The following is a 25,715-nucleotide window of genomic DNA, read 5'->3' on the forward strand; positions in this document are numbered from 1 at the left end:
TCAGACTTCTTGTTATAAAAACCTTTTGAGGTTAGGCAAGAAAGAACCTGGAGGGAAACAATCCCAGGGGAGTAAGGCTGTGTAACAGGAGAGAACCATTTTTCCACTTTTTTTGTTTTTTGAGATGTGAAAATCATTGCTCACAGCCTGTAAATGGTGTTTCACAGTTTCTTGGTTCTTGAATGGGTGCAACCCTACCAAGCACTAGACTAGAAGGTGCACTCGATGCCTAGAGAGCTTGGGGAGACCGGGACTGGAAAGCAGGACTCCTGACCCCACCCCAGTGCCGCTGACCCTGCATCCACCCCACCCCCAGCCTTCTCATTGTTGGCGCAGAGCCGCAGCTCAGTGCGCCAGGGAAAGTGAAACCACTCCCTCTTGCTGTGAACTCATAGGCAGGACAGAGTGACATGGACTCGATAAGTCTTGGTTGAATGTATTTTGAGGATCTTGATTTGGCTTTTAAATTCTTTACGTTTAAGCTAGCCGATCCTTCCCTTGGAGAATGTTTTACTTATATGCCCGTTTTGTGACCAACCTCTGGATTCTGTCATCCTTTTCAAGCTTTGGAATCCAAAGGGGTAACTGACTAATGCCGAGTGAAGGATTTCTTTAATAATTCACGTGATTTTTTTTCTCATAGTTTCTTCCCTGAAACTGCCCTTGCTTTTTATTTTATTTTTATTCTTTTCAGGCTTCTTATCGACTTACCTGGACCTATTTGAGATGTATTTTCACGTACCTATTCTTTCTCAAAACTGAATTTTTGTTGTTGTTTACTTCTTGAATCTATTATTATTCTCTTTTAAAGATGGACTGAAAATTTCAAAGGTGTTGTCTGGCGCACTCAGTGTGGTGGAAAATTTAATATGCCAGGTTCCAAGCATTTACTTCTTGTGTGCAGTTGACCCATTCATTTCCTCTCCTATACTTGGCATGTTTAATAAGCATTCTCTTGAGACAGTCGTTTAATTGAATGTACCCCTTAATGTTTGATCTAGAAAATAGTTTTGATTAAAATTGAACTCCCTTCGTGATTCAAGTTGAGCGTTGAGAGTACACCAGAATTCTCCCTAAAAGAATCAGACCTTGCGTGTACTTCTCGGATTCTGCCTGCTCTTCCTCAACCTATAAATAGTTGGGTTGTCTTTGCAGTCCTTACCTGAGCAGTCAGAAGGCTGTCATGCCTGTTATCTGTTGGACAGTGTCCTTTCAGGCTGCAGGTCTTGTTTTTGTCACTGTGAAATCAGAGGTGTTTTTCAGGTAGAAGTAAAAATATTGCTGAAATATGATTTACGTGTGGAATCCGTCAGACTTACCAGGGTGTATAATTGCCTATAATCCATTCAGTGTGAGGGGGCAAAAATAACCTGCCGGGTTCTTTTGCTTTGTGTTCTTATCCAGCTGAGGCTGCAAATAAATCCTGCATTTTAACTTTTGTTACTGAATTGCTGTTATTTCTCTGATCATGAAAAAGTAGTGTTTTTAAAAATGACATGAGGTTTATTAACTTAGTGCTTACACAGTTATGCTATCTAAATAGAAAAATGTGTTGAAGGCATAATCTTACTCCTTTGGAACTTATAATCTAATTATAGAGCTGATACAAGAGCTGTGTTTCATGCTTTTTCTGCATTTTTGTGTGTATGTTACCTATGCTTCTAAATCCAGAAGAAAATCGCATCACACTTTCAATTTTCCTTTGTGTGTCCTTGTCTAGCTCTGTTTCTCACTTTCATTTATTAATGAAAATCCACACATCTTCGTATTTGTAGATTTTAGATTGATTCTCTAAAGATGAGAGAGCATAGAAGAGTCTACAACACTGGGATACGATTCAGGGGCACAGAATCCTTGTCCCTTTCTGACCCCTTTAGCTGCTGGTCCATTTTAAACCAGCAGCAGACTTCAGTTTCCTCCCTCCCTAGAGGACGTTAATGACATTCCCATAAAAACCCAGCTCATTCCTCTGTGTAGATTATTTTGAATTGGGTGGTGGACGTTTTTGCCTTTCAGTGTGGCTTTCCTTTTTTACAGGATGTATCAGGATAAACTGGCTTCTCTCAAGAGACAGTTGCAACAGCTTCAGGAAGGTTGGTGTGTGATTTAATCCTTCTCTAAGTATACTTACTAATACTGCCCACCTTTGAAATCCACGTATTTCACTTCTCAGTGGGAGTGACTTAAAATTTGGTCTGGCTGATTTTCGCAGTCAGTAAAGAGGCAGTTTTCCTACTTTTTCGAAATTTCGCTTGGGTTTCCGTGGAGCATGAACCGAAAACCACTGTGCCTAAAGCCAGCCATTTTCAGGAGAGATACTGTTACCAAAGAATAAATATAACTTATTTATTTATAAACAGTTCTTTCTAAACCGAACACTCCTGAGCTGGGGTTATCCGCACTGTTTTCTCTTTTTTGCTTCGTGAACCACAAGTGGGTTGTATCTTGCCGCATGCTGCTTCCCGCTAGAGGTGGGTCAGCACAGGGGTTAAGAGCACAGGCTCTCAAGTCCCACCACGAGTTCAAGTCCTTCCCTCAATACTTCATAGAAATTTGACCATGGGCACCTCACCGTCTCTTGCTTAATTTGTCTTCTGATCTGTGAAGTGGAAGAAAATGAAAGCAGATGAGTTTACGCGTGAGGGGTGACTCGCACTCCAGGGCGCCCAGTGACAACTCAGGGACGGCTGCTGCTGTCATTAGCTCTTTGGCCTCATTTTGTGGCGTTCCCGGCAGTGAAACTGCTTTTCCACGAGGTACTTTTATTGCTTGGACCAGCCCATTTTATATTGATTTCTGCTTCATAGTGAGAAATGTTCCCATGAGTTGCAGTCACAGATCGTTTTTTTTTTCTTCTCTCCATGGTAATGAAAGTATTGAGAAAGAAATTCGTTTCACTGTAGCAAGTCTGTGAGGCCTGCCTGGCCTGACTGAGGGGTTTTTAAAAAGTTGCCATTAATACGTCCTGCTTAAGCATGATGATCAGAAAACACCTCCCACACTAATTGGAATCCCCATAACTAGTGGCTTTGAGGAAGAGCAATGAAGCGAGTAGAAATTTGGTAATCTGTACCTGAGCTGTCCAGTATTCTCACTAGCCACATGCGGCTATTTAAGTTTAATTAAATAAAGTTAATAATTCAGTTCCTCACTTGCACTAGCCTCTTTTCAAGTGCTCAGTGGCCATGAGTGACTAGTGGCTACCGTGTTGGACAGGGCAATGTAGAACATTTCCATCGCTGCACAGAGTCCTACTAAATGGCATTGACCTAGACCTTACTGAGGGAGCGTGAGCTGCTTCCAGGAAGGAGAGGCCCGCTGACTGAAACTGTGGCAGCAAGTGATGGGCATGTCTGGGGGGTATCTGCACCTTTCTGCTCCTCCTCACTTACTAGAGAGTCTTAATCCACTGGTTGGGGTGATGTCTGCTGTGTGCCTTGGTTGGCAGTCAGGTTAGCTCTGTTCACAGGCACCTTTCCATGGTTTGTGTTTTACTCTGTGACTGAAACAGTCACTGCTGGTGCTAGAAAATAATTTTAGGAACCAAAATGTAGAGCAGATTGATCTTCAGAGTAACTCTTTATTTTGTAAATCTCAATCAGGTACATTACAGGAATATCAGAAAAGGATGAAAAAACTAGATCAGCAGTACAAAGAGAGGATACGAAATGCAGGTAAGGCTCTATTTTTTTTTTTAAATGAAGGTTCTGGGGATTGAACCCAGGACCTTGTACACGCTAAGCGCATACCCTACCACTGAGCTATACCCTCCCCACAAGGCTCTATCTTACCAGTAAACAAATCCTCTTCCAATTGCCCTCCTTTTACTGATCATCGATTTCGATGTACTGTGGCCATGAGAGCCATCCTCCAGTATATCTCTGAAATGTCCCATTGCGGGGGTGAGTTTGGGGAAGGAGAGACCCCAAAGCTGCAGTCTTGTGCAACTGTTCATCTTTATTGCCAACAAATGGCCTGGAATGGAGATTGTTAGTGGGGCTCCCTGCGGTCGGGCTGTGCTCCCTGGTGCCCCCGCAGCAGTCTCGCACACTTTTTCTTGGATCTGCATAGCTGGCTTAGTAGACGATCGGGGAAGCTGACGTGGGAAAGGATTGCTGGCTGTCTCACTCCTGTTTTGAGTTTGCTGCTTCTGGTGTCCTGTGCTCTGGGAAGAAAAGGGATCCTCTTGGTTTTCCCCTCGAGTGTTGTATTATAAGCATTTAGAGAAAAACAGTGTGCTTTTGGTCTGTTGTACGCAGTAAGTGTATTCATTCAGCAAAATATGTTGAGCATCTGCTCCATCCCCTCTCTGAGCGACATAAAGAAACACTTGACTTCAGGAAGCTTGGTGTTTCATTGACAAAAGATATCCACACATGTCAAGTTAAGGAACCTTATGAGTTAGAGACTCATTCAAAAAGTAAGATGCGATGACTGTTGAAATAAAACGTGTAGACAGATTGAGGCACTGACAGGAAGTCTTCTGTAAGTGGTACATTTTGAAGCTCTTTGCTGGCCAGCACTGTCAGCGCCAGTGTGGTGCTTGTTCCTGCAGTGGTGACATGAATGTTGGGCTGCCACTCCCCAGGCCCCTGTCCTCTTGCTTTCTGATCCATTGACTTTCCAACTTTCTGTGGATGGAACCCTTCTTTCTCCTCCCCAGTGAGTAGATGTCCGTGTCCAACAACATGCAGAAAAGGAGCTGTAGGCTGTGGGGGTGCAGGGAAAATAGGAGATGGAGCCGCTGTGGTTCACCCCTCCCTGCATCCCAGGCCCCCACTCTGAGTTCCTGAGTGTTGGTGTCGCAATATCAATGTACACATACACACCCTATGCGGAGAGCACTGATGGCTACTCTAAAGCTTTATTAAGTTACATAGTCTTACATAGCAAAGAATGTTAAGGGAAATGGTTAACAGGCAGTGTCTGGCTCAAGGTCAGAAGACCCTTTATGTTTTGGTAAAACATGTTCGTCTTGGCACCAGCGAGCCTTATAGCTTATCAGGGCGGAACGTATGAGAAGCAGCTGCTTCACAACATTCTTCTTGGATTCAGGCGGCTGTGCCTGTCTTAGGTTGCCCCCCTCTGGGGATCTTACCTGTCATTGGCTAACCAGCCTTCTCACCTCTGAGTCTGCAGCTTTTTATAACTTGTTTACCATTCTAGCCCAAGGCTCGTTCCTTTGTTCCCACAGTCAGGGGGCTACACTGAGGCATCTCCTCGGGACAGCTTTGAAATCCTCAGCCCTCTTCCCGGAGTTCCCTTTAAGCAGGGAAAGGAGGTGGTACCATGGATGCTGAGGTCCTAGGTTGAGGGCTTCCTCCCATCTCTTAATATCTTATACCTGTAAGCAGGTATTTGCTTTTGGAGCCTCAGTTTCCCAATCTGTAGAGGGGAATACTCATATTTCATGGGATTGGTTTAAGATGTAAATAAGGATTGAAAATTCATGTCATTTTTCTTAAACAAGAACTACAGGGTGAGTGTTACTGTTTTTCTTTACTCTCAGTCCTGTCCTCAGGTGTTCTTTCACAAACATCACCCCCCCCCCACCTCTGGGTAAAAATGCATAAGGGCTCCTGAATCAGTCACATCTTGAGCTTTAAAAAGCATGTTTCATGCAGAGATAATCTGCCTGCTTTTGTTGTGTCTGGTGTCTGGCTGCTTTAAAATAAACACCACCAGCTCTGAGTGCTGTCGCTTGACTTGGTGCAGGCGTGATTTCTCAGAATGGTGCAGACTCCAGGTGTCTGGCCCGTTTACGCAGATAGAGGTCTGAGGCCCGCGTAGCAGTGAGTGTGTTGGGCCGGATGTGCTGGGGCTCGTGTGTCCCGTGCTTCCCAGGGCCAGAGTGATGGGGGCATCCAGGGGTAGAAAATAGCAAGTGGCTGGTCACTTTCCTCGGGTGATTTTCTCATCTGACAGCTCTTGATTGACGATTGGTTTCTTCATCTTGAGTTTCTGAAACTCAAGATTTTACATGTGAATGTGCGTATGTGCTTTTTTATGGGGGAGTGGATGCATAGGATTTATTAGGCTTGCAAAAGCGACCGTGGTAAAATGGGAACAGCGCCCTTGGCATTGTTGGTCCACCAACAGTCAGCTCCACTGTCACCCGGAAAAGATTAGAAGCCATAAACCTGTTTTGTTCACGTACTGGGTTTGTAGAGGGGCTTAGAGTCTAGCTGGGAGTTGGTGCTGGGTGAACTGCCACTGATCACCTGGCACACGGGGTGCTCAGTAAGCTGGTGAATACTGTTGAGTGGAGACTTCAGGTGTCTGAGAGGGGCTTGGTGAGCGAAGGGTCCTCAGGAAAGGCTTCACAGAGGAGGCTACAGTAGATCTGAAACTTGAAGTTGCCATCAGAGCCTGGAGGGCATTGCGGGTGGAGGCCTGGTGTGAGTGGAGGCTCAGAACCTCTGCTTTCTGGATTCTCAGGGAGTGTCCCTCCTTACCACACAGAACCCTGTGTACAGGGCTTTAAAAACATCCATGTGGCCTCTGCTTCTGGAGTAATTGCTTTGTTTCTTCCTGACCCGTCGTGCCCGTAGGACCGTTGGAAGGCATGTACTGAGTGAAGGAAGGGATTGCTCCTACTTTTATTTTGCCAAGGTGGTTTGCTTCCTGCTGCTGGTCCCCTGGACTGAATTGCCAAAGCTGACTCCGTTCAGGGCCAGATTGTAACCAGAGAGCGTGCTTCTTGCAGGCTTCCACTTCGTGTATGTCAACACTCTACTGATGGAAACATTTGCTCTGGGTAACTGTGCTTTCAGAAAGCAATTACGGCCTCTGAATGAATCTTAACATCACTGTCTAGAAAGGTGACACAGCCTAGTGAATCTAATTGCATATTTTATCTCTTTCAGAACTCTTCCTCCAGCTGGAAGTAAGTACCACGGATCTTCGGGATTTGCAGGCTCTTTCAGAGACTGGAATCTTGCTCTCCCAATCCAGGGGCCTTTGCTTCCATCACCAAATAGATAGTGGGGAATCCCCCTGCTGGAAGCTTCCACCACTGTTCTGTTTGACAGAAGGCCATTTGGTCTCAGCTCAGAAATTCCATCTATTCATTTGTTGGTTGGGTAGCCTCTGCTTATCGCAGGGGACTGGGGGATACTCGCCCCTCACTGCTTTCTTGTTGACTTTTATCTCACGTTAAAGCCATTTGGGAGGGTGTCTGAATTACAATGGCCTGGTAATTTGTTATATCGGTCCTCAGAGCAGCCCAGTGACTGAATTCACTGTTTTACATCTGAAACTCTGGGTCCATAGGAAAGACGGTTTTAAAACCGTTCATTCATCAGACGTCTGAGTGCTGATTCTGTGTGAGGCACAGCGCTGCAGTGTGGAGATTAGGGCCAGAATCTTGGATGATGCGCTTGTGGCTTGTGTGTGTGTGTGTGTGTGTATTTGAGTTTGGGGGTGGGTCGTGAGTTTTATTAGAGCCACGTTATTGGAAAAACCATTTTAGGACTTAAGTCAGCATAGCCACGTGGTCACAGCCTGAAGGGTCACATGATCCACAGCCACAGCCCCTTATGAGCCCTCTTACTCCTCACTTCATGTGGCAGTGAGATTGAGAAAATGGATGCTTGTGCATTTCTTTCGTAGTATGATTTCAGTGTAATTTCACCTCGGGGTTCAGGCACCTAATAAGTGATCTTGTGCTCTAGTTGGTCTTTATCTTACTATAAGCATCAAAGAATGTAGTAACTCATGCTGTCTCGACTCGGTATCTTGTAACGAGTTTTGAAGGTAGATATTTCATCTGGAATGTACTATCTTCCTTTGGAATTGTGTCCTTCCTTTGTTTACTACCTTTGAGAAACTTATGTTCTATTTTCACATACAAACTGTAAAATATCAGATGTGGAAAAGAGGAGATGTCTGTGTAGCAAGTGAGGTATATATGTAAAAACAAGAAGTTGAGTGATTCCATTTCATGTGTTCGTTGAAGAACTTGCTCCCAGACACCTTGTTACCGCAAGTCTATGTGCAAGGGTAGTTCTTTCTCTTATTTCTAGTAAAGGTATTTTCTTTGCACTTGAGCGCAGAGCCAGGCTTGGAGTTGGAGCCCTGCTGCTGGGTCATGTCACCCCAGCCTGTGTTCCTCTTTTACTCAGACTGAGCAAGTGGAAAGAAATTACATCAAAGAAAAGAAGGCCGCGGTGAAAGAATTTGAAGACAAGAAGGTGGAGCTGAAAGAGAACCTGATTGCTGAGCTAGAAGAAAAGAAGAAAATGATTGAAAATGAAAAGCTCACGATGGAGCTGACCGGAGGTATGAAAGCGGCAGGGAGCAGGATTCTGGGAGACCCGCGGGGGTGGGGATGCTCCAGTGACCCTCTGTTGTACATCTCGTTTCCTCATCAGAGCAGAGGAATCTGAAAGGAGAGTGGGCTTTGGGTGACCAGAGTTCTAGCTCCATCTCATACTGTCTGTGTGATTTTAGTCAACCACTTAACCTCTCTGAGCCTGTTCCCCCCCTATAAAGTGGGGCTGATCATTCCTTATCTCACAAGATGGTAGAAATGCAAGTGCCTAGTACAGGGCCCTGTACGTAACAGGTGTTCGGTAAATGGTAGACCTTTAATAGTGACGTTTTATTTCATGTAATTCCTGGGTTATAGTCATGAATTACTTGCCCAAGTCCCTCTGTAGTGGTGAGAATCCCTCCACTTTGTGTTTTTTTTTCCAGTCTGCTTTCAATACGGAAAAGGCATTGTCTTCCTTTGAACTGAATGGAGGCTTTGGCTATATCATCTGTGCTATTAGATCCCTTCGCCCCAGATGTTACTGTGAATGTTTCAGAAAGAGTTGGTACAGTTTCAGAAGGGAAACCCAACTGAACTGTTCTGTAGAGGCAGTAAAGTTACATTGGACTCAGAGCCAGTCCCTCCCTGGCCTTCTGAGATTCAGTCGCATGTGGAACCCGGCAGGTTGTAGGCGAGGTTAGGGAAGAAATAATCTGGGCTGACTCTTCTGTTGCTGTATGTAGTCCAGTGACTCCTAGAAGGATACAGGTGGGTGTTGGCTTGAACTAGCAACTTTAGAGCTTAGCAAAATTGCCATCAGCAAATACCAGCAGGGCATGTCAGTGGTGAGCTTGTCACTTGGATACGTAAGTGGCATGCCTTCTGCACACCCCCAGATTTAACTCTTAGAATCATGTTCAGGAGGTCCTGGGGTTCTGGCATGTCTGAATTTTGTAGGGGTCCTTGAGAAAGGATGTTGTTATGTAAGTCCTCAGGGCTAACTTTGAAACTAAAAGTGACAGTTAAGAGCTGTCTTTTCCCTTCTGTGTTTCCATTGCTGTGACCTAATGTGGCCCTCCGATAGACACAGACTTCTAGCCCCAGTCCCCATTGATACACTGATGAGAATGGGGTTGTGTCTAAAGTGGGGAGTCTAACTCTTGAAAAATCTCTCCTCCGCTAGCTTCCTAATTGAAAGACTTGGCAAAAGGAATTAATTCCTTGAAGACCGCTGACAGCGGCTCAGAAATGTGCTTTGGTGAGAATGGATGCTAAGATAACAGCTTGAGAACAGCTCTGTCTTGTTCTTGTTGAAATGCTTTTTTAATTAAACTGCAAGCACTGTGGTTCCTTGTCCGGTGCCAGTCTGCCTGCCTGTTTTCTGACCTGCACAACCATCTTCTCTGAGGCGGCCCTGGCCAGCACCAATGCCTCATCGCTCTCTGCTGGAGCCACCAGATGCTCAGGAGCCTGCATTAGGCCGGTGGGAGAGATTGTCGGTTTACAGCCGCTCCCTTTCCATCTGCAGGGAAGGCTATCATCACCTCACCTACGACTTGGCATCCTGATTATTGACAAGCGATGCGCATTGTTTGGCCAGGCAGGTTTACAGCCAGGACCTTAACGGGGACAGGAGGCGTCCTCAGTGACTTGAGAAGCCGAGCCTGCCAGGGTAGAAAAGACAAATAAATGCGAGGAACTCATTTATGACACAGTAAAATAGATTACAGAAGTGCTTAAAGCCAACTGTGGGCATTAAAGGTACCGATGTCCTTGCTCAGGCCGTTTGGTACCCTTGGTATGGAAAGTGCTGCCAAGGTAATGATAGTGTTGAAAGAGAAGGCACTGGAGCTAGAAGGGTAATGAGCATCTCCACAGATGGTGCTGCTCTGGTGTTGGCTTAAAGGCCCGCTCTCATTCCTCTGATTGAGTGACTTATTTCACATCTGTGGGTTGATGCCCAGTGTCAGTATTGCCGAGCTCTTCTCAGAAAAGATACTTCTTAAAATCTTTTCTGATTTAACATGAAGAGCTCTTGAAAAACAAAGCAGAGTAAGAGGCCGTTGAGAAGCTTCAGCCCAGTAATCCGTTGGACACGAGTGTACCCGGTGACCTGCTCCCTCCGAACAGGGCTTAAGCCTTTCCAGACCGCTGTGGGCATTGGTGGGAAGTTCTCTTTACCTCCTGAGCCGCTGGTGGAGAACTTGGGATGCCTGGGTTGTGCAGGTGAAAGGTGCACTGTCAGTGAAGCAGCTGGGGTGGGTTATAGGTCAGAGATCCCCTACCATGAATGTGTATGTGAGTTGTTTGGAGAGAAGGGGTCTTGGTAAAATGCAGATTCTAGTTCAGGGGGCCTGGGATAGAGCCTGTGATCTTGCGTTTCTTACCACTTTCAGGGGCTGCTGACGCTGTTGGTCAGACCACACTTGAAGTAGTGAGGTTATAGGTAACCTCATAGGTCATAGGTCGTAGATTATAGGTAGAATTCCTCGAGTGTGAGTTTTCTCTGCAGTTGAGGCCAAGGTTGTAAGTACGTCAGATAATCAACGGGAACGTGAGCTTTCACACGTGGGGAGCTTTATCATTTTAATTGATTTGTCCTCTTCCTGTCTGAGGCCAGCCGCCTTTTCTCCTCTCTGCCAACAGCCCACTAACTGCCACTTCATCTTTCGTAAGTTCTTGCCTGCCTGCCTGCCTGCCTGCGTGCCTTCCTCTCTCCCTCCCTCCATCTTTTGTGAGTTCCTCCAACCTGTGGAAGCTATTCAAGCCTGTGAGTTTCCTTTAGAAGATACTGAATTCATATCAGGAGCTATGAGTAGTTATGATATCAAAATAGAAACTCTGAGTACTTACATCGAGCCAGGTATTATATAAAAATAACAGAGCTGCCACTGAAGGCTGACAGATGTAGGTGAATCCCGGCCCTGCCATGAATTTGGTTTGGGGATGGGGTTTTCTCATTTGGCAAGGAGATGATGGAACCCACTGGGGAGGTTTGGTGTAGAGATGAGATGAGATAATACCCACAAAGGGCTTCAGAGAGTGGCTGGCACACAGAGTGGGCACTAAAGGACTGGGAAGTGGGAACTTCGTTAGTTCCTGCAACTCCCTTTGACCTGACTTGGCAGACGGGTGTGCAGGGGTGGAGCCATCTGCTCATAGTGCCCCAGTGAAGTAGCGCTTCAGCCAGAACCTGACTTCAGGCATGTTTTCTTATGCACCACATTATACCGACTCTCCACAAATAACGTGGACTCGTATGGTCTTAGTGGTTCACAGAGTGAGTCTGGGAGGTGAGGTCTGTGTCCTCAAGGAGCTTATGTTCTGGCAGTTATAAGACTGACATGGTTTCTGTGCCTCCCCCTACATAAGGTAGTTTTGAGAGAGAGGACTCCTAAATGAAGGTAAAGGTGTGTCAGGCTTGTTTTTACTGACTGTAAAAACTTTAAACGGTACATGTGTTTGTAGTGATACAGGAGCAGGGTCACACAATGTGTAAACGTGCCCGTGCGCAGGGGACCTTGGCAGTCAAGGCGAGGAGAGGGGCTCCCACACACATCTTGGAGTGGGGAGGATGGGAGGTGGAACCTGGCTTTTGGGTGGAATGGGCTTGTCCCCAGGACGTTCTTTCCTGGCGCTGCCATGTGGAATCCAGGCTCTTTAATGGGATTGAGGGCCCAGAGAAGGGCTTGATTGGCTTCACTCTTGAAGTGCCATCCCTGCATTATGGGCAACTTTGGCCTGATGGAGATTGGTCCCTTCCTTCCTACCCAGGTTTGGCCACCAAAGACCTGACCTTGATTTTTATCTTGCCAGGTGGCCACTGGCAGTCACTGTTGGAGGGCAGCTTGCGGGGGTTTGCTCGGGGCCTGCAGCCTTGCCCCGGGTCCGCTGCCCCGGGCTTGGGGGTAATTGCTGATTTGCTACAGTGTTGACTCTGCGGTAGCTTTTCTGTCACATTCTCTTAAAAGGATGCTCCTTTGAATGAAAACTCATTTCTTTTCAATAGCTGAACAAGTATTAGTTTATTTTCATGGTGAAAGTATGTTACAATGCAGCTTTTACTGCAGTTGTGCACAGTAGGCAGGTGGGCCCTTGGAGGAATGACTTGGCCTTGAGAAGTGCAGAAAAAAAAAGCACCAGTAAACCATGATTGTATGTTAATTGTGGTTACTTGATGTAACCAGGCCTCTCTATCTATAGGGACCGTGCTGTAAGGCTCTGCGGTGCTCGGTGGTAGAGATTTGTACAGATGCTCTAGTTACTGGGAAGATAGTGTGACTCCGTGGAAGGCGTCACAGAAGGGGAAATGTTGAGCTGGCTCTCAAAGGATGTCATGTAGGAGTTTGCCAGGCAGAAAAGAGCACACTTGGCAGAGAGGACAGCATACAGAGGCTTTAAGGTATAAGAAGTAGGGGGCCTTCGGGTAACAGAATAGGTCAGAGCTCACACACAGGCTTTGTGTGTGGAAAGGAAGCGGGTGGAAGTCCAGGAACGAGACTTGGCCTTTGTTCTGTACCAGGTGGCGAGCCACTGAAGTATTTAATGAGGAGAGTGATGCGCTGAATGATTGGTGTCCTGGGAGGAGGATCTCTTGAGGGTGGTGAGGGTTTGAGAAAGGGATGGAGTTGAAAGGTGGGTAAAAGGCAGAACTGCCGTTGTCTGGTGAATTTGATGTGTGAGTGAAGAAAGACAAGTCACGGATGACAGTTTGCTCTAGCTGGGAAGGATGTGTGGATGTGGTGCCCTGAGACACAGGAACCGGGTGAGACAAGGAAGAAGTGAGTTCACGGAACCTGGAGAAGAGCGTGTGGAGTCATGGGGTTCAGGCTGCCATTCAGCAGGGTGGGCAGGGCCGGAACTGGTGATGGGAGATTTCACTGGGATACGGGCTGAGAACTGACTGGACCCCAGAGATCACCAGCAGTTAAGGAACAGGCCACCAAGAGAGATCCCAAGGAGGCAAATCAGGGGAGGAGAGACTGTGGAAGTGGCTGGAGGAGGAGAGATTTGGAGGTGAGGGGAGTTGGCAGCAGCGTCAGACTGTACAGAGATGTCAAGGAGGATGAAGAGAGGCCTTTATTAAGAGTCTTCACTATATCATTCTTGATAGTTAAGTAGCTACAAAAGATTATAAAATAAAATAAAAGGGCAGTCCAGGTTTGTAGATGAAGAGCCCATGTGAAAATGCTGGGACTGAAGCCAGTGGCCTCTCAAAGAGCCTTTTATGCCAGTGGGTTTTATTCATCTACCCTCTGTGGGAACAGCAGGAGTTAACCGACTGAGATGATCCAAAGGCTCCTTCCAATCCCAAGAGCCCCCTGCTCTGTGGCCTCTTGATTTGAGGGAGGAGGAGAATGCCTCGTTTCCAGGGAGCCAGGGAGATGCCGGCGCGGCTGCGGTGGGAGGCTGCAGGGCAGGGCTGTTTCTGAGAGGCACATGCGCTTCGGTCAGCCGGTGTGAGTCTCCTGAGCACAGGCCCCTCTGCCCCTCCAGTCTGATGCGGGTGTCTGACATGGGCCCTGTGTGGAGCACACGTCCCCAGTAAAACAGTTCTGGTTGGGTGGCTCTGGGGCTGACGTTCTAACACTACAGGAATTCTTACTGACTTCAGGTGGGAGTTGGATAGACTTACCCATTCTATTTTTGCCACAGATTCAATGGAAGTGAAACCCATCATGACCAGAAAGTTGCGGAGGCGACCGAATGACCCCGTCCCCATCCCAGACAAGAGGAGAAAACCCGCACCTGATATCCATCTGCATCGAGCCTTAGTCACTTTTTTTTCCTTAAGAGTATTGAATCCTTTGCTTTTCCATTTGATGGACTATACATGGTCATTGTCCTACAGAAATTGTCATACTTGGTTGGAAAGCGTATGTATTTATCCATGAGATAGAGGATGGCCGTTTTATAATTGGAATCCTTAGTCGTTACTGTTTTGAGTAGGAGGGATTAATATAGAGAGCAGTTATTTGGAAAGGTACCTTGTGCTGGTTTTAACACTCACTTGGAGATTTGGGGGTAAGTGAGAATTCCATGTGCCTGAGTTTTTCCGCTTGTGAAATGAGAACAGTAATATCTGCCTCCTTTTTTAACTTCAGTTAGCAGTTTCCCCAAAACAGTGGATTGCAAACTGGTTTAATTAAAGCAGATGAGATTGTAGTCAGACATCAAGAAGCCCCTTTAATCATAAAAATGGGAATGAATGGGAAGGAGACACATAGGGGTGTGTTGTTTCTGTCCTCTTGGGGGCATAATAAATAGCCATTTGTACAGAATGATTTCGTTACTTGTCTGCCCCCAGGAAAGGGTGTAACTTCAGGTCCCTTCATCTTCGCAACTGAGAATTTCTGTTGCTGGGCAAGATTAATCCCATGTGTATGGAAGTCTCCCCATCTTTGGAACAAAAGCATTTCATCAATGGAGGATGAGGTTCTTACAGTGTCCTGAGCTCTCACTGTTTCTCATTTTACCTTCTCAGCATAGAAATTTGTAAGATGGGGCGGGGGTGGAGAGGGGTAGGGTGTGAATTCTTTTATGTAACTGACTCCACGACATTTCGTAGGAGGATCAAAAAGTTCCAAGAGGCAAACTGTAGAAACATCATCGAATGTAATCTTACTTTGTAGATTCTAAAATGCTGACACCATTTTGTTGATTTCTGTTTGCTTCGAAGCCATCCTTTTCCAGCACATTCCTTTAACTCTCAACACCCCAGCTAAACTATTTGTTAACAGATGAACAGATCATGGAGGATCTGAGAACGTTAAATAAGGTACAGTTTGATTTTTGGATTTACTTGAAAGCTTAGGCTTGATTACAGTTTTCTGCTTTATTTTGTTCACACGTTACTCGTGAAGTCATTTCGATAACTTTGACACGTTAAGTTGCATCTGAAGTGATTTTCTCTAAGATTTTGTTGTTGTTCTTCCTACAGCTTAAGTCACCCAAGAGACCAGGTAAGTGCACGATATTATTGCCATTTGTGCGATCACATTATCATGCTGTTGAGAAAGCATTTGAATGTCTGACAGGGAGTTGTTGCAGTTTGCAAAACTAAAACATCCATCATTTGCTAAGAACAGTCATGAAAACTGGAGCAAACCTTCAGGACACCCTCCCTGATTTTTTTCTTTTTATCCCTGCTGTGTTAAAGTTGTTTTTGTCTTTTCTTTAAGATTTATTGTAAAAGAAACATTTGCTTGTTTTCTTCTGTGTAGGCATCAAGTTTAAGATTAAGTATACATCCATTTGTGAAAATGAAACGAGAAGGCTTTTTCAGTATTGCTCTCTCTGTGGAGTTAAGTACTAGGGGCCGCTGATCTCAGCAGCTGTTCACGGCCCGCTTCTGGTGAGGGTCTCGCAGGCTGCTCCCAGTCCCAGCTTACAGGAGAGGCCAGCCCGGTGTTCATGGTGGTTCCTTCCCAAACGGCACTTAAGTCAGCGCTAGGCTGGAGGATGGAATGACAGAGGATTTTTTTTTTGTCTTAAGCACTGTGATTACTTACACACACCTCAAAGACTCTTCCTCCTCTAAATAATTTCCTCCTAAGAGCCACCATGGTCCACCCTCAGAGAGATCCTGAGTTTCTGAAGTCCTGGTGGGGAAGGGGTTTTTTTGGGTTTTTTTGTTTTTTTTTTTTTTTGCGTAGGTGTGTGAATTCAGATGATTTGAACCCACCGTAATTATCAGCCCTGTGTTAGCTTGGCTTTATACATACCCAGTAACTTGTCCTGCCTTGTAATAAATATTTTTAGAGATGATTTCATTTTTATAAATTTAAAGAGATTTTTCTAATTTTTTGCCCGTTGGGGCTACTGTGATGGTCACTGGTGGTGTAGTCCTGCTCTGAGTGACCTTGGGCAGATCCCTTCGCCTGCCCGAGCTGCAGGTTTCTCTTTGGTGCAGTGAGTTCAATCTTTGCCTTGAGGATCAAGTTAGATGTGATACACAAGAATTGTGTTGAATTCCCATTTTTGACAGCTATAAGGACTTGATCATGATTGTCATCACCTTTTATGAGCATTTCAATTGAAGCATATTAGCTAGTGGACACGCTTAGTCATCGAAATATCTCGTTGGTTCCTCCAGCATCCCCATCCTCTCCTGAACACTTGCCGGCCACACCTGCAGAGTCTCCAGCCCAGAGATTTGAAGCTCGGATAGAAGACGGCAAACTGTACTATGATAAAAGATGGTATGTCATGAATAAACACAGGTGACTCATTAGAGTCTCAACAGGACCACTCGGCATGAGGGCTGGGGCTTATCTGTAGTTATTTCAGAGCATGGCTGCTGCTTAACTGTTAGAGGAAGTACTAAAAGTGGAGTAGCGTATAGAAGTGTATCAGGGGTCTTTGATCAATAACTACTTGTTGGATTTCTGAAGGCAGTGTTTCCCAAAAACGTGTTCTTCTGATGGCGGCCCCCCTTCTCTCTCCACACTGCTGTCACTGTACTGGAATTTGCAGCCTTAGATCTTATGCGATGCTCCTGTAGACTGAGGTCAGGGTTTATGTCCCCTTCTCCCTCCCCTACCTCTGCCCCCATGTATTAAAATTAATAGATGTTAATTCCGTGGAGAACAGGATTTTGTGGTCAGGTGAGTTTGAGGGATGACCATGTTAATTAAGATAAATGGATTTCATCATTGTAGCGCTCTTTGGGTCCTCTGCTATGCTAATGTGCACTGTGAATTCCTAAGATGTTATTAGGTGTTGTGTATTTGACTGAGATAACCTTTTGTGTGCATCATCCTGCAGCACGAGTGTTCCAGGAGACCTATTTGCGGGATTTGTATCCTGAAACATTACTAGTTTAGATTGAAATGGTTGAAAACCTTCAGGCCACCAGCATTTTCATTGGGAAGGAAATGGCAAAACAATATGAAAGAACTTTAAATACTCCTGCATTTACCCAAACATTTACTGTGTGCTCTGTAACTAGAGTTTCTGCTAGGTATCCAGTCACCCAGACCCTGCCACCTTTTCACAGCTCTTTAAATTCTGATTTATTCCTTGTATTCGTTGTCCACATGCAGGGACTCTCACTCAGAGTTAAGTTCTGGCAGACAGGCATTTATGTTCTGCATTTCCACTTGGTTATATGGAGAATGTTTTTCTAGGTTATTGTATGCTCTCTGTAACTGTCATCTTTAATGGTTGTGTAATCTTTTGAGTTTCAGTGTATTTATTTAACCCAGGGCTCCAAAATTAGAGTAAGATTATTTCAGATGTTTTCAGCTTTCTTAAAGGAAAAACCCCAACATTGTGTCAGTTGATAACCTTATAATATTGCACTTCTGAAGTCGACGTGCCTGAAATAAATCATTTCCACCTGTCAGATCACAGCGAGTTAATAACCCAGTAGGTGGTGAAGGCTTGCTCTGGCTGTAAGCATGATCTTAGTGACTTCTGCCCTTGTCATTTGGTGATTCTTTGACCTTCAAAAAGGCCAGTTACATTGTGTCCTAACATTGCTTATCAGAGCATGTGACCACTAGGTGGCAGGCCCTGACAGCTCAACACACTGAGGGGCAAAATAAGATGAAAAATGTTTTTAATAATGAAAACCAAATAACCTTTAAAGATCAAGCCCACACATAAGAACCGTCTTCAAAAATGATGAGATTTATCACTAACATTGTTACGGATCTATGAGTCTTAAAGCCATGTGATATTTCAGATGATGTTCATTTTGTCATTGTGTTGCTTCCGATCTTCCTCTCGCTAAGGCGTAATCTTTAGACTTTATGAGATGTGTCTTGAGGGTGAAAATGCAGTAAAAGAAAAGTCTTGTTTTTCTAAAGAAAGGACCCATGGTGACTGGTGTCTTACAGTGTAGACAGTGGTCTGAGGGGATGTGTTAGACCACCTAAGCATTTTGAAGAAATTTCACTATCTTTCTCCCAGTGGTGGCAGAAATTTTTGAAATAAGGTCCCTGGGAGCATTTTACTGTTTCAAAGACTTGAAAGTTGCTTATTCTGTTGTTCAGTATTGGGGTGTTGTTTTCTTCTGTATTCTGTGTGTTTCTCTTCTTCGGCCTTGGCAGTCAGAGTTTGTGACTCGTCTGTTGAAAGGTGGGTCCCTCCCTTCCCTGCTGTATCTGAAAAGTGTTTGCAGGAGTCCTGGCCGGCACCTCCACCAGTGCAGAACAGGCCTCACACAGTCTCACCAGGCTCTTGATGTGTTTGGCTTTTGTCAGTTTGGAAGCTTTCATTCTTCCTTATTTATCAGCAGTCGTGGCACATGGCTCAGGGGTCACCTGAATCGCTCTACACTCTTTGCAATAGTGCGGAGTATTTTGGTGAAACAGTATTTCTGGCAAAACACGTTTCATTGAGTTTTAAATGACTTCAGCAAAAGGAGTATGACTGGGGCTCCCCATCTTGGCCTGAGCGCTTATCAAGCTGTTTCTTTTTGAAAGATAAGCATCTTCCCTTGGCCTTGGTCTTATATTGCTTTTAAGGCATCTTACATCCTGCTGTAAGTTTTCCTCACATTTTGATTTGGACTAATGACTCTACTTAGAGAGTACTGTGGCAGTAGCTGAGGTTTTAAAATAACTCACTGACGGTGCTGGCGGACTGTTTTTTCTCTTCTCACTTTAAATCTGGAACTGCTAAAATGGATCAGATGCATTCACCCACTTGCTCCACTGAATTTAACCCTCCAGCCTTTGCCTGACACAAGAGAGACTATTAACCCAAAACAGTGGCTGTTTACAACTAAAATTGGAACTCCTTGCGGTTTTGTAGCTGTCACATAGTATTCGTTTTTTGAGGGGAAGGGGGTCTGAAATGTTAATATCAAGATTCCCAGTAGTGTATAAAATTAATCCTACCCACTTCCCTGCTTTACTTTGTGACCCATCTTCTAAAGAAATTGCTTTCTTCCATAATAATGGTGGTGGTTCTGGTTCATTGGGTTTAAGAACAGAGGCAAAACTTGAAGAGCGTAATTGTGAGGATTCCCAGGTCAGATTTTCCATTAGTAATAAAGTCAATTTGACATTTGAGGCTTGCTCTCTCAGGCTGTTTAAAGTATTTTTTTCAGTAGAGATGAGTTGTAGCTTGTAAAACCGGTTAATTGGCTAAAAAAGTGATAATGTGCATTTTTACTGATTTAACTCCATTGATTTTTTTTTTAACATTTTTATGTCTAAACATGTTTTGAATTCCTCTCTCCCTTCTTTTATTAGTCTTTAGAAATTGGAAAGTAAATTTGTATGTGAAGGATATCGTAGACTTTTTGGTTTTATCTTGGAAATCCCACCCTAAAATGAACACTTTAATTTCTGAAGACTTATTTTTTTCAGAGAATTCTGATAATTGCATAGATTTGATACCCAGGGATAATGATTCCCTAAGACCATTGTGTGGTGCTTGAGAATCTCCTGGAGGTCCCAGAGCCTCTGGTTCAAGAGGACCTGGGAATTAGCAGGTTTGGGAAACACGCTGGCCAGCTCTCCTGTGAGGCGCATGATGGCTAATGGTGGGCATTCAAGCCACCACCATTTGGTGATCCCAGAGCAGACAGATTTGGGCTTAGTCCCAGACCGCTTCCCAGGAGGAGAAGACCAGATTGCATTGTTTACTCCTGACGTAAACTTTAAAGCCAGTCGGGTGTGTTGGGTTTTGGGAGCTGAGCACATCTGAAGGAAAATGCAGCACATCTCATGAGAGCTGTTGGAATTGTCTCCCAAGGTTGTCTTTAACAGACATTAAGACATTAATTTGTGACATTAGATTTTCTCCTCATCCTTTCTTTGTTACTTAGGTATTTTCTAGTACCATGATTTATAAGAAAACAATTAACTTTTAATGTAAATAATACCTATTTCTTCTGAAAAAAAATCTACGTGATAAAAGGAATGTCATTCTTAGTTTATGTTTTTTATTTTTATAAAATTTTAATATATACTTAATAAACATCTTAATATATTAACTTCCCCAATTTTTTCTGTGTGTCTTTGTGATATGCATGTAAAGCATACATCATGTTTTGTTACACACAGAGAAACACAGTGGATGTGGTTTTTTCCTTAGCATTGTGGTGAGCACATTTCCACACTGGTAATGTACTTCTTCACCACACTCATGACCTTTATTAAAGTGTTTAGAAATTATAGAATGACTTGAGGCTAGTTGCATGTTGTTTTGTGTTTTTACCTTTTTAATAACTCATAACCTGCATAGAATAACTGGATGTTCTCCCCCTCTGTGTTTTTATTCTAACCGTTACTTAAGACATTACCACTTACATAGGGTGGTTGGCTTAGATGTGGGAGGGAAACTCAAGTCTGAGTTTTGCTCTGAACTAGTTCAGCCTTTCTTCATGCACTGCGCAATTCAGATCTTGTAATATTACATATTTAGTATAATGAAGGTCCCCTGGCCCATTTACCAACTAATTTCTGGCCAAAAACAACTTTAAAGCTGAGTCTAAACTAATCTCCCTGTTCTAATTGAATTTATGATTTGATTTCATTTAACAGTGTTTTCAGGAAGTAAATTGTCTTGGAAACCTGAGTTTTTAGCTCCTAAGTAGCAGGTTAGGGAGTGCATAGACTGTGGATTGGAAGAAACTTACGTGGGAGTGTTCCTCCTTTACTGTGATGTCTCAGCAGTGTGTTATTGTACCAGCAGAACAGAGTCTGTTTTCTTCCCCCACAAAAATAACGATAAGATACAGTGCTTTGCTGGGAGATGCATTTTGGTGAAAGTTACATAAGTTAGTTGGTCTGTTTAGCTAAATCTGTGCTGCCAGAATGAACCAAAGGTTATGTTCTTGACTGAACTGGGGCTGGCCCAGGCCAGGGCTGCCAGCAGCAGCTAAGCTGATGTGTCCAACTCTTACAACCCAGCAGCTGCTCCCCTCTCCTGTGGCATCTGTTACTGACTCATTTGGGCTTCGGTCCTGGCTTCCTCACTTCCATCTTTGGCCTTGTCCCTGAGCTCACAGAAGACGGTGAAGGTGGTCCTGCACTGCAGGCCAAGAGAATAGCTACAGAGTCGTAAAGGGGAGAGTCTGTCTCGTATCCTCCATTCAGAGCAGCTCTCCTGGCTGACCAGGTCAAATTAGATACCCTTTGTTGCATATCAAGATGCTCTGAACTTTGTTCGTTAGTGCCTGCCAGGTGTGATTGTTTAATATTCATCACTGCCGCTGTGTTTGAAGCTCTTGATAGCAGCGACCTTGTGGCTTTGCTCACTGTCTACCTACAACCTCCAGCCTGGTCAGTGGTATACAGCAAGTGACTAATGAGTATTTGTTAAATGAGTGACTGAAGTAAGGGCTGAATTTGGCCTGCCGTCTTGTTGATGACACATAGAAAAAAAAAAAACAGGGCAGTCGTTCAAGCCCATTTGTTCTGTCCACCCAGCCTTCTTCAGTATTTTGGGGTGGGGGCAGAAAGTGGAAACAGAGGTTTTACTTGAAAAATTATAATTTATCTTTTGAAATGGATCATACAGTCCGAATAAAAAAATACAGAGTTAGTTTCCCAGCCCTTTGCTTCACCCCCTTTTCTCCTTTGCAATGGGACCAAGAATATAAGCTTTAGCTTTAGAAGATCAGGAAGTCATCTAAACTAATGCAAGGATGGAAGCCTTTATTTCATTTGTTTGTTTATTTTGTTGGGGAATGGAGCATGTCGGTGTTTTTAATTTGTGTTAATGATATTGTATTCATATCTTTCTGTTTCTTACATTTTCACTAAGAACTGGGTTTTTAAGATCCACCCATGTTGCTGTTTGTGTCCACGGGTCCACACTAATTACATCTCTCCACTCTCCCAGTGGTGGCCATCCTGCTTTGCCACCAACTCCCATTATCCACGGATAATGTCACACACGACATCTGTTGAGTCCCTTCTAGACCTGCAAGAGTGTTTCTTTGGGGTAAATAATCAGGAGCAGGATTGCTGGCTCACTGGCATCCCGTTTTTCTCCAGGCAGTGAAACCTACACTCTCCTCACCTCCCACAGTGGATAAGGGAGCCTGGTATCCTGGCCCTCACCCGCAGTTGATAAACAATCTCCCGTTCTGATGTTTACCAGATTCATAGGGATACAGTGAGATGTCATTGTCATTTTAACATGCATCTCTCTGATTACTAATGATTTTTAATGTGTATTCATGTGCTCACATGTTAGTTTCAGGTGTCTCTTCCTCTGAAATTGTCTTTTAAAACCTCAGTCCGTTTTTCTCTATTAGGGAAATGTCCTTGTTTTGATTTGCAAAATGGAAGCAAGACTTTAAACCTTAAATCCAGGCTATTCCTCAAATATAAATTGACTCCTTTATATTTTTTGTTGTGGTGGGTTTTTTAGTTTTTTTTTTTTAATTTCCTTCTTTCGTTCTTTTGTTTCTTCCTTTCCTAAATTTGGGCCTTTAGCAATACTACATACTTAAAATCTGTTAAGAGAGTGGATCTTATGTTAAGAATTCTTACCACAAAAAAAAAAAAGCCACAGAAAACAATAATTATAGTAAAGAGGATGGGAGGAATCTTTAGGGGAAAATGGCTATGTTTATGGCCTTGATGTCGTGATGGTTTTTCACAGGTGTATCCTTATCCCCAAACTCACTGAGTTGTATATGTATGAACTACTTTTTAGATGTCAATCATACCTCAGTAAAGTGTTTAAAAAAAAAAAATGTGTGTCTTGTTTCTGGCAGGTACCACAAGAGCCAAGCCATCTATCTGGAGTCAAAGGACAACCAGAAACTGAGCTGTGTGATCAGCTCTGTCGGAGCCAATGAGGTAAGGCCTGAACTCCCTCACCCTTTAGGAGAACGAAATGGGACAGACTTGCAGTGCAAGTACAGAGTCACGTGTTCCATGTGGGTTAGAGTCTAAAGCCAGCACTTTCAGGCAGAAATTGCACATAGGCAGAAGTCACCCTTGGAAAATCCCTTACTCTGCTTGACTATGGTATACGTGGGTTTGTGTATTCCTTGTGGTTTTGTGAACTCCCTGTAAAGGAACCCAGTTGGGAACCACTGAGATGCAAGTTGGTGTGCTATCTGCACATTCACATCCTGCTGCTCTTTAAGGTAACCATCTACTGAGAATGGGACTTGCCTGTGGAGCACATTCCTTCTCTGTTCTTTTATTTCTCTCAAGCTTTCATGTGTACTGATAGATTTGCTTCCTGCTCTGAGGGTTTAACGAGGCGTCTGGCACACAGTAAGTGCCTAGTAAATGGATGCTGGCCTGATCTGACCCACACACTGCTCTTCACTGCTGTTTCTAATCTGATGTGTCCTGTTGTGCTCCCGAACAGTGAACTACCAGGCTCATGCCCTTAGATTCTGGGTCTCCTCCAGTCACTCTTGTAGGATGGGGACCGAGTGGAGTCAGCTCAGAGGGTCATGTTCAGGGGTGATGTGTGTGGCCTGTGACTTCTCCAAGTGGCCCTTTATTGTTGTCTGTGTGTAGCTGGCATTGTTAATAGTCAAAAAACAGTTTAAAACTTTACTAGCTGGATTGGCTTCATCTTTTATCAGTGCACAAATGTCTGCAAAGAAATTGATTTTTATGTGTCTGCCCTCTGCAACTTATTCGTGCCAGTGCACAGTAAATCTAATGAAACTGGATTATGAAATGACTTAAGCCTATTCTGTTCTCCCAGCTTCCTGCATTGAAAATGCCCTCTAATGTGACTAGTTTGCAAAGTGATTGTTTACTTGGAAGTTAGAGAGAGCCTTCCAGATAAATGAATGTGTTTTTCTCTGGGCTTGGGATTTGTGTGTCATCCCAAGCCAAGTCAAAACCAGAAGAGAGGATCTCAGAGACCTGCTTGCTGTTCCTCAACAGGAGGCTTTGCGATGTCACAGCAGGGCATTTGTGACTGGTCACGTGGGCCGCTGTCCTAAGCGCAGGTGGCCTCCTAGTACCTGAACCCAAATCCAGAAGCCGTCATCATTCTCTGTGACACCTCAGGATTTTTCAGGAAAATAGACATGCAAGTTAGATTTTTTTCTCTCTATGTTGAAGATTGTCATAATAGAGTGTCAACAAGATCTGACAAGGAAGCGGTGACACTGAGACATGTTATCCTGGAGGGGAGAAGCCTCAGTGCATCGCAGGCGTGCAACCCTGATAACAGGGAACATTTCTTACTTCTTGGAAGTATCCCCGCTCATTTTCCAGGCCAAGTCCTAAGTGACACTGAGATTCCCTTGGCCTCTGCATTACTTGACTCTGGGTGTATTAGGTGCTTGGGTCTCAGCATGTTGGTGACTGCCTAGTGCAGCCCTCCTTGGGGTCAGTTTTCAGTTTCAGTTTCAAATGGTTCTTCAAGGTTCTTTGGAGGCTCAGCTTCATGTGAGGTCTTTATTTTTAAACCAATGTGTTTGACTTTAAAGTCTCTGTGTTGTTAAGTAATCATGGTAAAGATGTTGAAATGAAAGATAGCTTTTTTTTTTAAACCTGAAAACTGAGTGGGGAAGGAGGAGATAAATCTGCAGAGTTATGCTTGCATATATGGGTGAGATGCAAATCTTTAAAAGAGTCATGCTTTTGGCTCCATCTCATTGCGTGTTAAACGGATAAAAAAAAAGGGTGAGAAGGAGAGTCGGGGGCTGTGGTTTAATGAAGAAGAGTAGTGGGCTTTGATGTCAGGCTCCAGGGTTCACCTGGGACAAGTTGACTCACTCTTGCTCTTCTGTTAAATTCGGGTGATGACAGTACTTACTTCATGTGGTGGTTCTGAGGATGAACATGCTCAGCTTGGTCAGCAGTGTGGAGCCCCCAGTCATCCCTCCCACAGGTGTGGCAGGTGACCGAGGAGGGGGCAGCTCTCCCTCCCATCCGTGGCAGCAGGGGTGCCTCGTACCGAGTGCACCAGGCAGCGCTGGCAGGACCCCTGCTGAAAGCATTCCATCTCAGTTCTGGAGTCAACGTCTTCCCTGAAAATACCAGACATCTGATCCCATCTGTGGGAGAGCAGTATGGTCAGGAGGGAAGGACTGTCTTAAGCTAATTTGGCCTCCTCAGGATCCTCCTTGGCCCTTGGCTCACTCATGGGTGCTTTTATTGTTGTCCATTTTTTTTTCTTTTCTTGTTATGACCTTTAGCTTTAATTGCCAGGAAACTAGACTATTGAAAGGCTAGACTGTTTGGAATTCCCTTGGGAAAAGGAAGATATTCCCAAATTTGATTGAAAGTTTATGTTCATGAGTGTATGTTTTTGTTTTTGTTTTTGTTTTGCTCTTTTTAAATTGAAGTATAGTCAGTTTGCAATGTTGTGTCAACTTCTGGTGTACAGCACAAGGCTTCAGTCGTACATGAACATAATAATGAATATATGTATCTTGAGTTGATAATTAGGTAATCAAACCAAATCAAAAAGAGTCCTCACGATGAAGGCACAACTAGAACTCAAGATCAGTGTGCTTTCCACTTGCTTACCCGCGGGTGTGAGAGAGATGACCGGGAGAGAAGGCTGA

General features: G+C 44.3%; 1 protein-coding gene across 4 annotated transcripts in view; it reads left to right on the plus strand.

The window, feature by feature from the left end:
* Positions 1-25,715, plus strand: part of SUDS3 (SDS3 homolog, SIN3A corepressor complex component) — a 42,048-nt gene that overhangs the window by 2,960 nt on the left and 13,373 nt on the right. For all 4 annotated transcript variants that reach the window (XM_072953544.1, XM_072953542.1, XM_072953543.1 and 1 more), the window contains exons 3-11: positions 2,038-2,093; positions 3,603-3,674; positions 6,867-6,886; positions 8,124-8,280; positions 13,910-14,005; positions 14,971-15,032; positions 15,195-15,216; positions 16,350-16,455; positions 22,941-23,025. In XM_072953544.1, the coding sequence (XP_072809645.1) occupies positions 2,038-2,093; positions 3,603-3,674; positions 6,867-6,886; positions 8,124-8,280; positions 13,910-14,005; positions 14,971-15,032; positions 15,195-15,216; positions 16,350-16,455; positions 22,941-23,025 (676 nt within the window). The remainder of the gene's footprint in view (positions 1-2,037; positions 2,094-3,602; positions 3,675-6,866; positions 6,887-8,123; positions 8,281-13,909; positions 14,006-14,970; positions 15,033-15,194; positions 15,217-16,349; positions 16,456-22,940; positions 23,026-25,715) is intronic.

The sequence above is a fragment of the Vicugna pacos genome, chromosome 32, assembly GCF_048564905.1.
Source record: "Vicugna pacos chromosome 32, VicPac4, whole genome shotgun sequence".
Lineage (NCBI taxonomy): Eukaryota > Metazoa > Chordata > Mammalia > Artiodactyla > Camelidae > Vicugna > Vicugna pacos.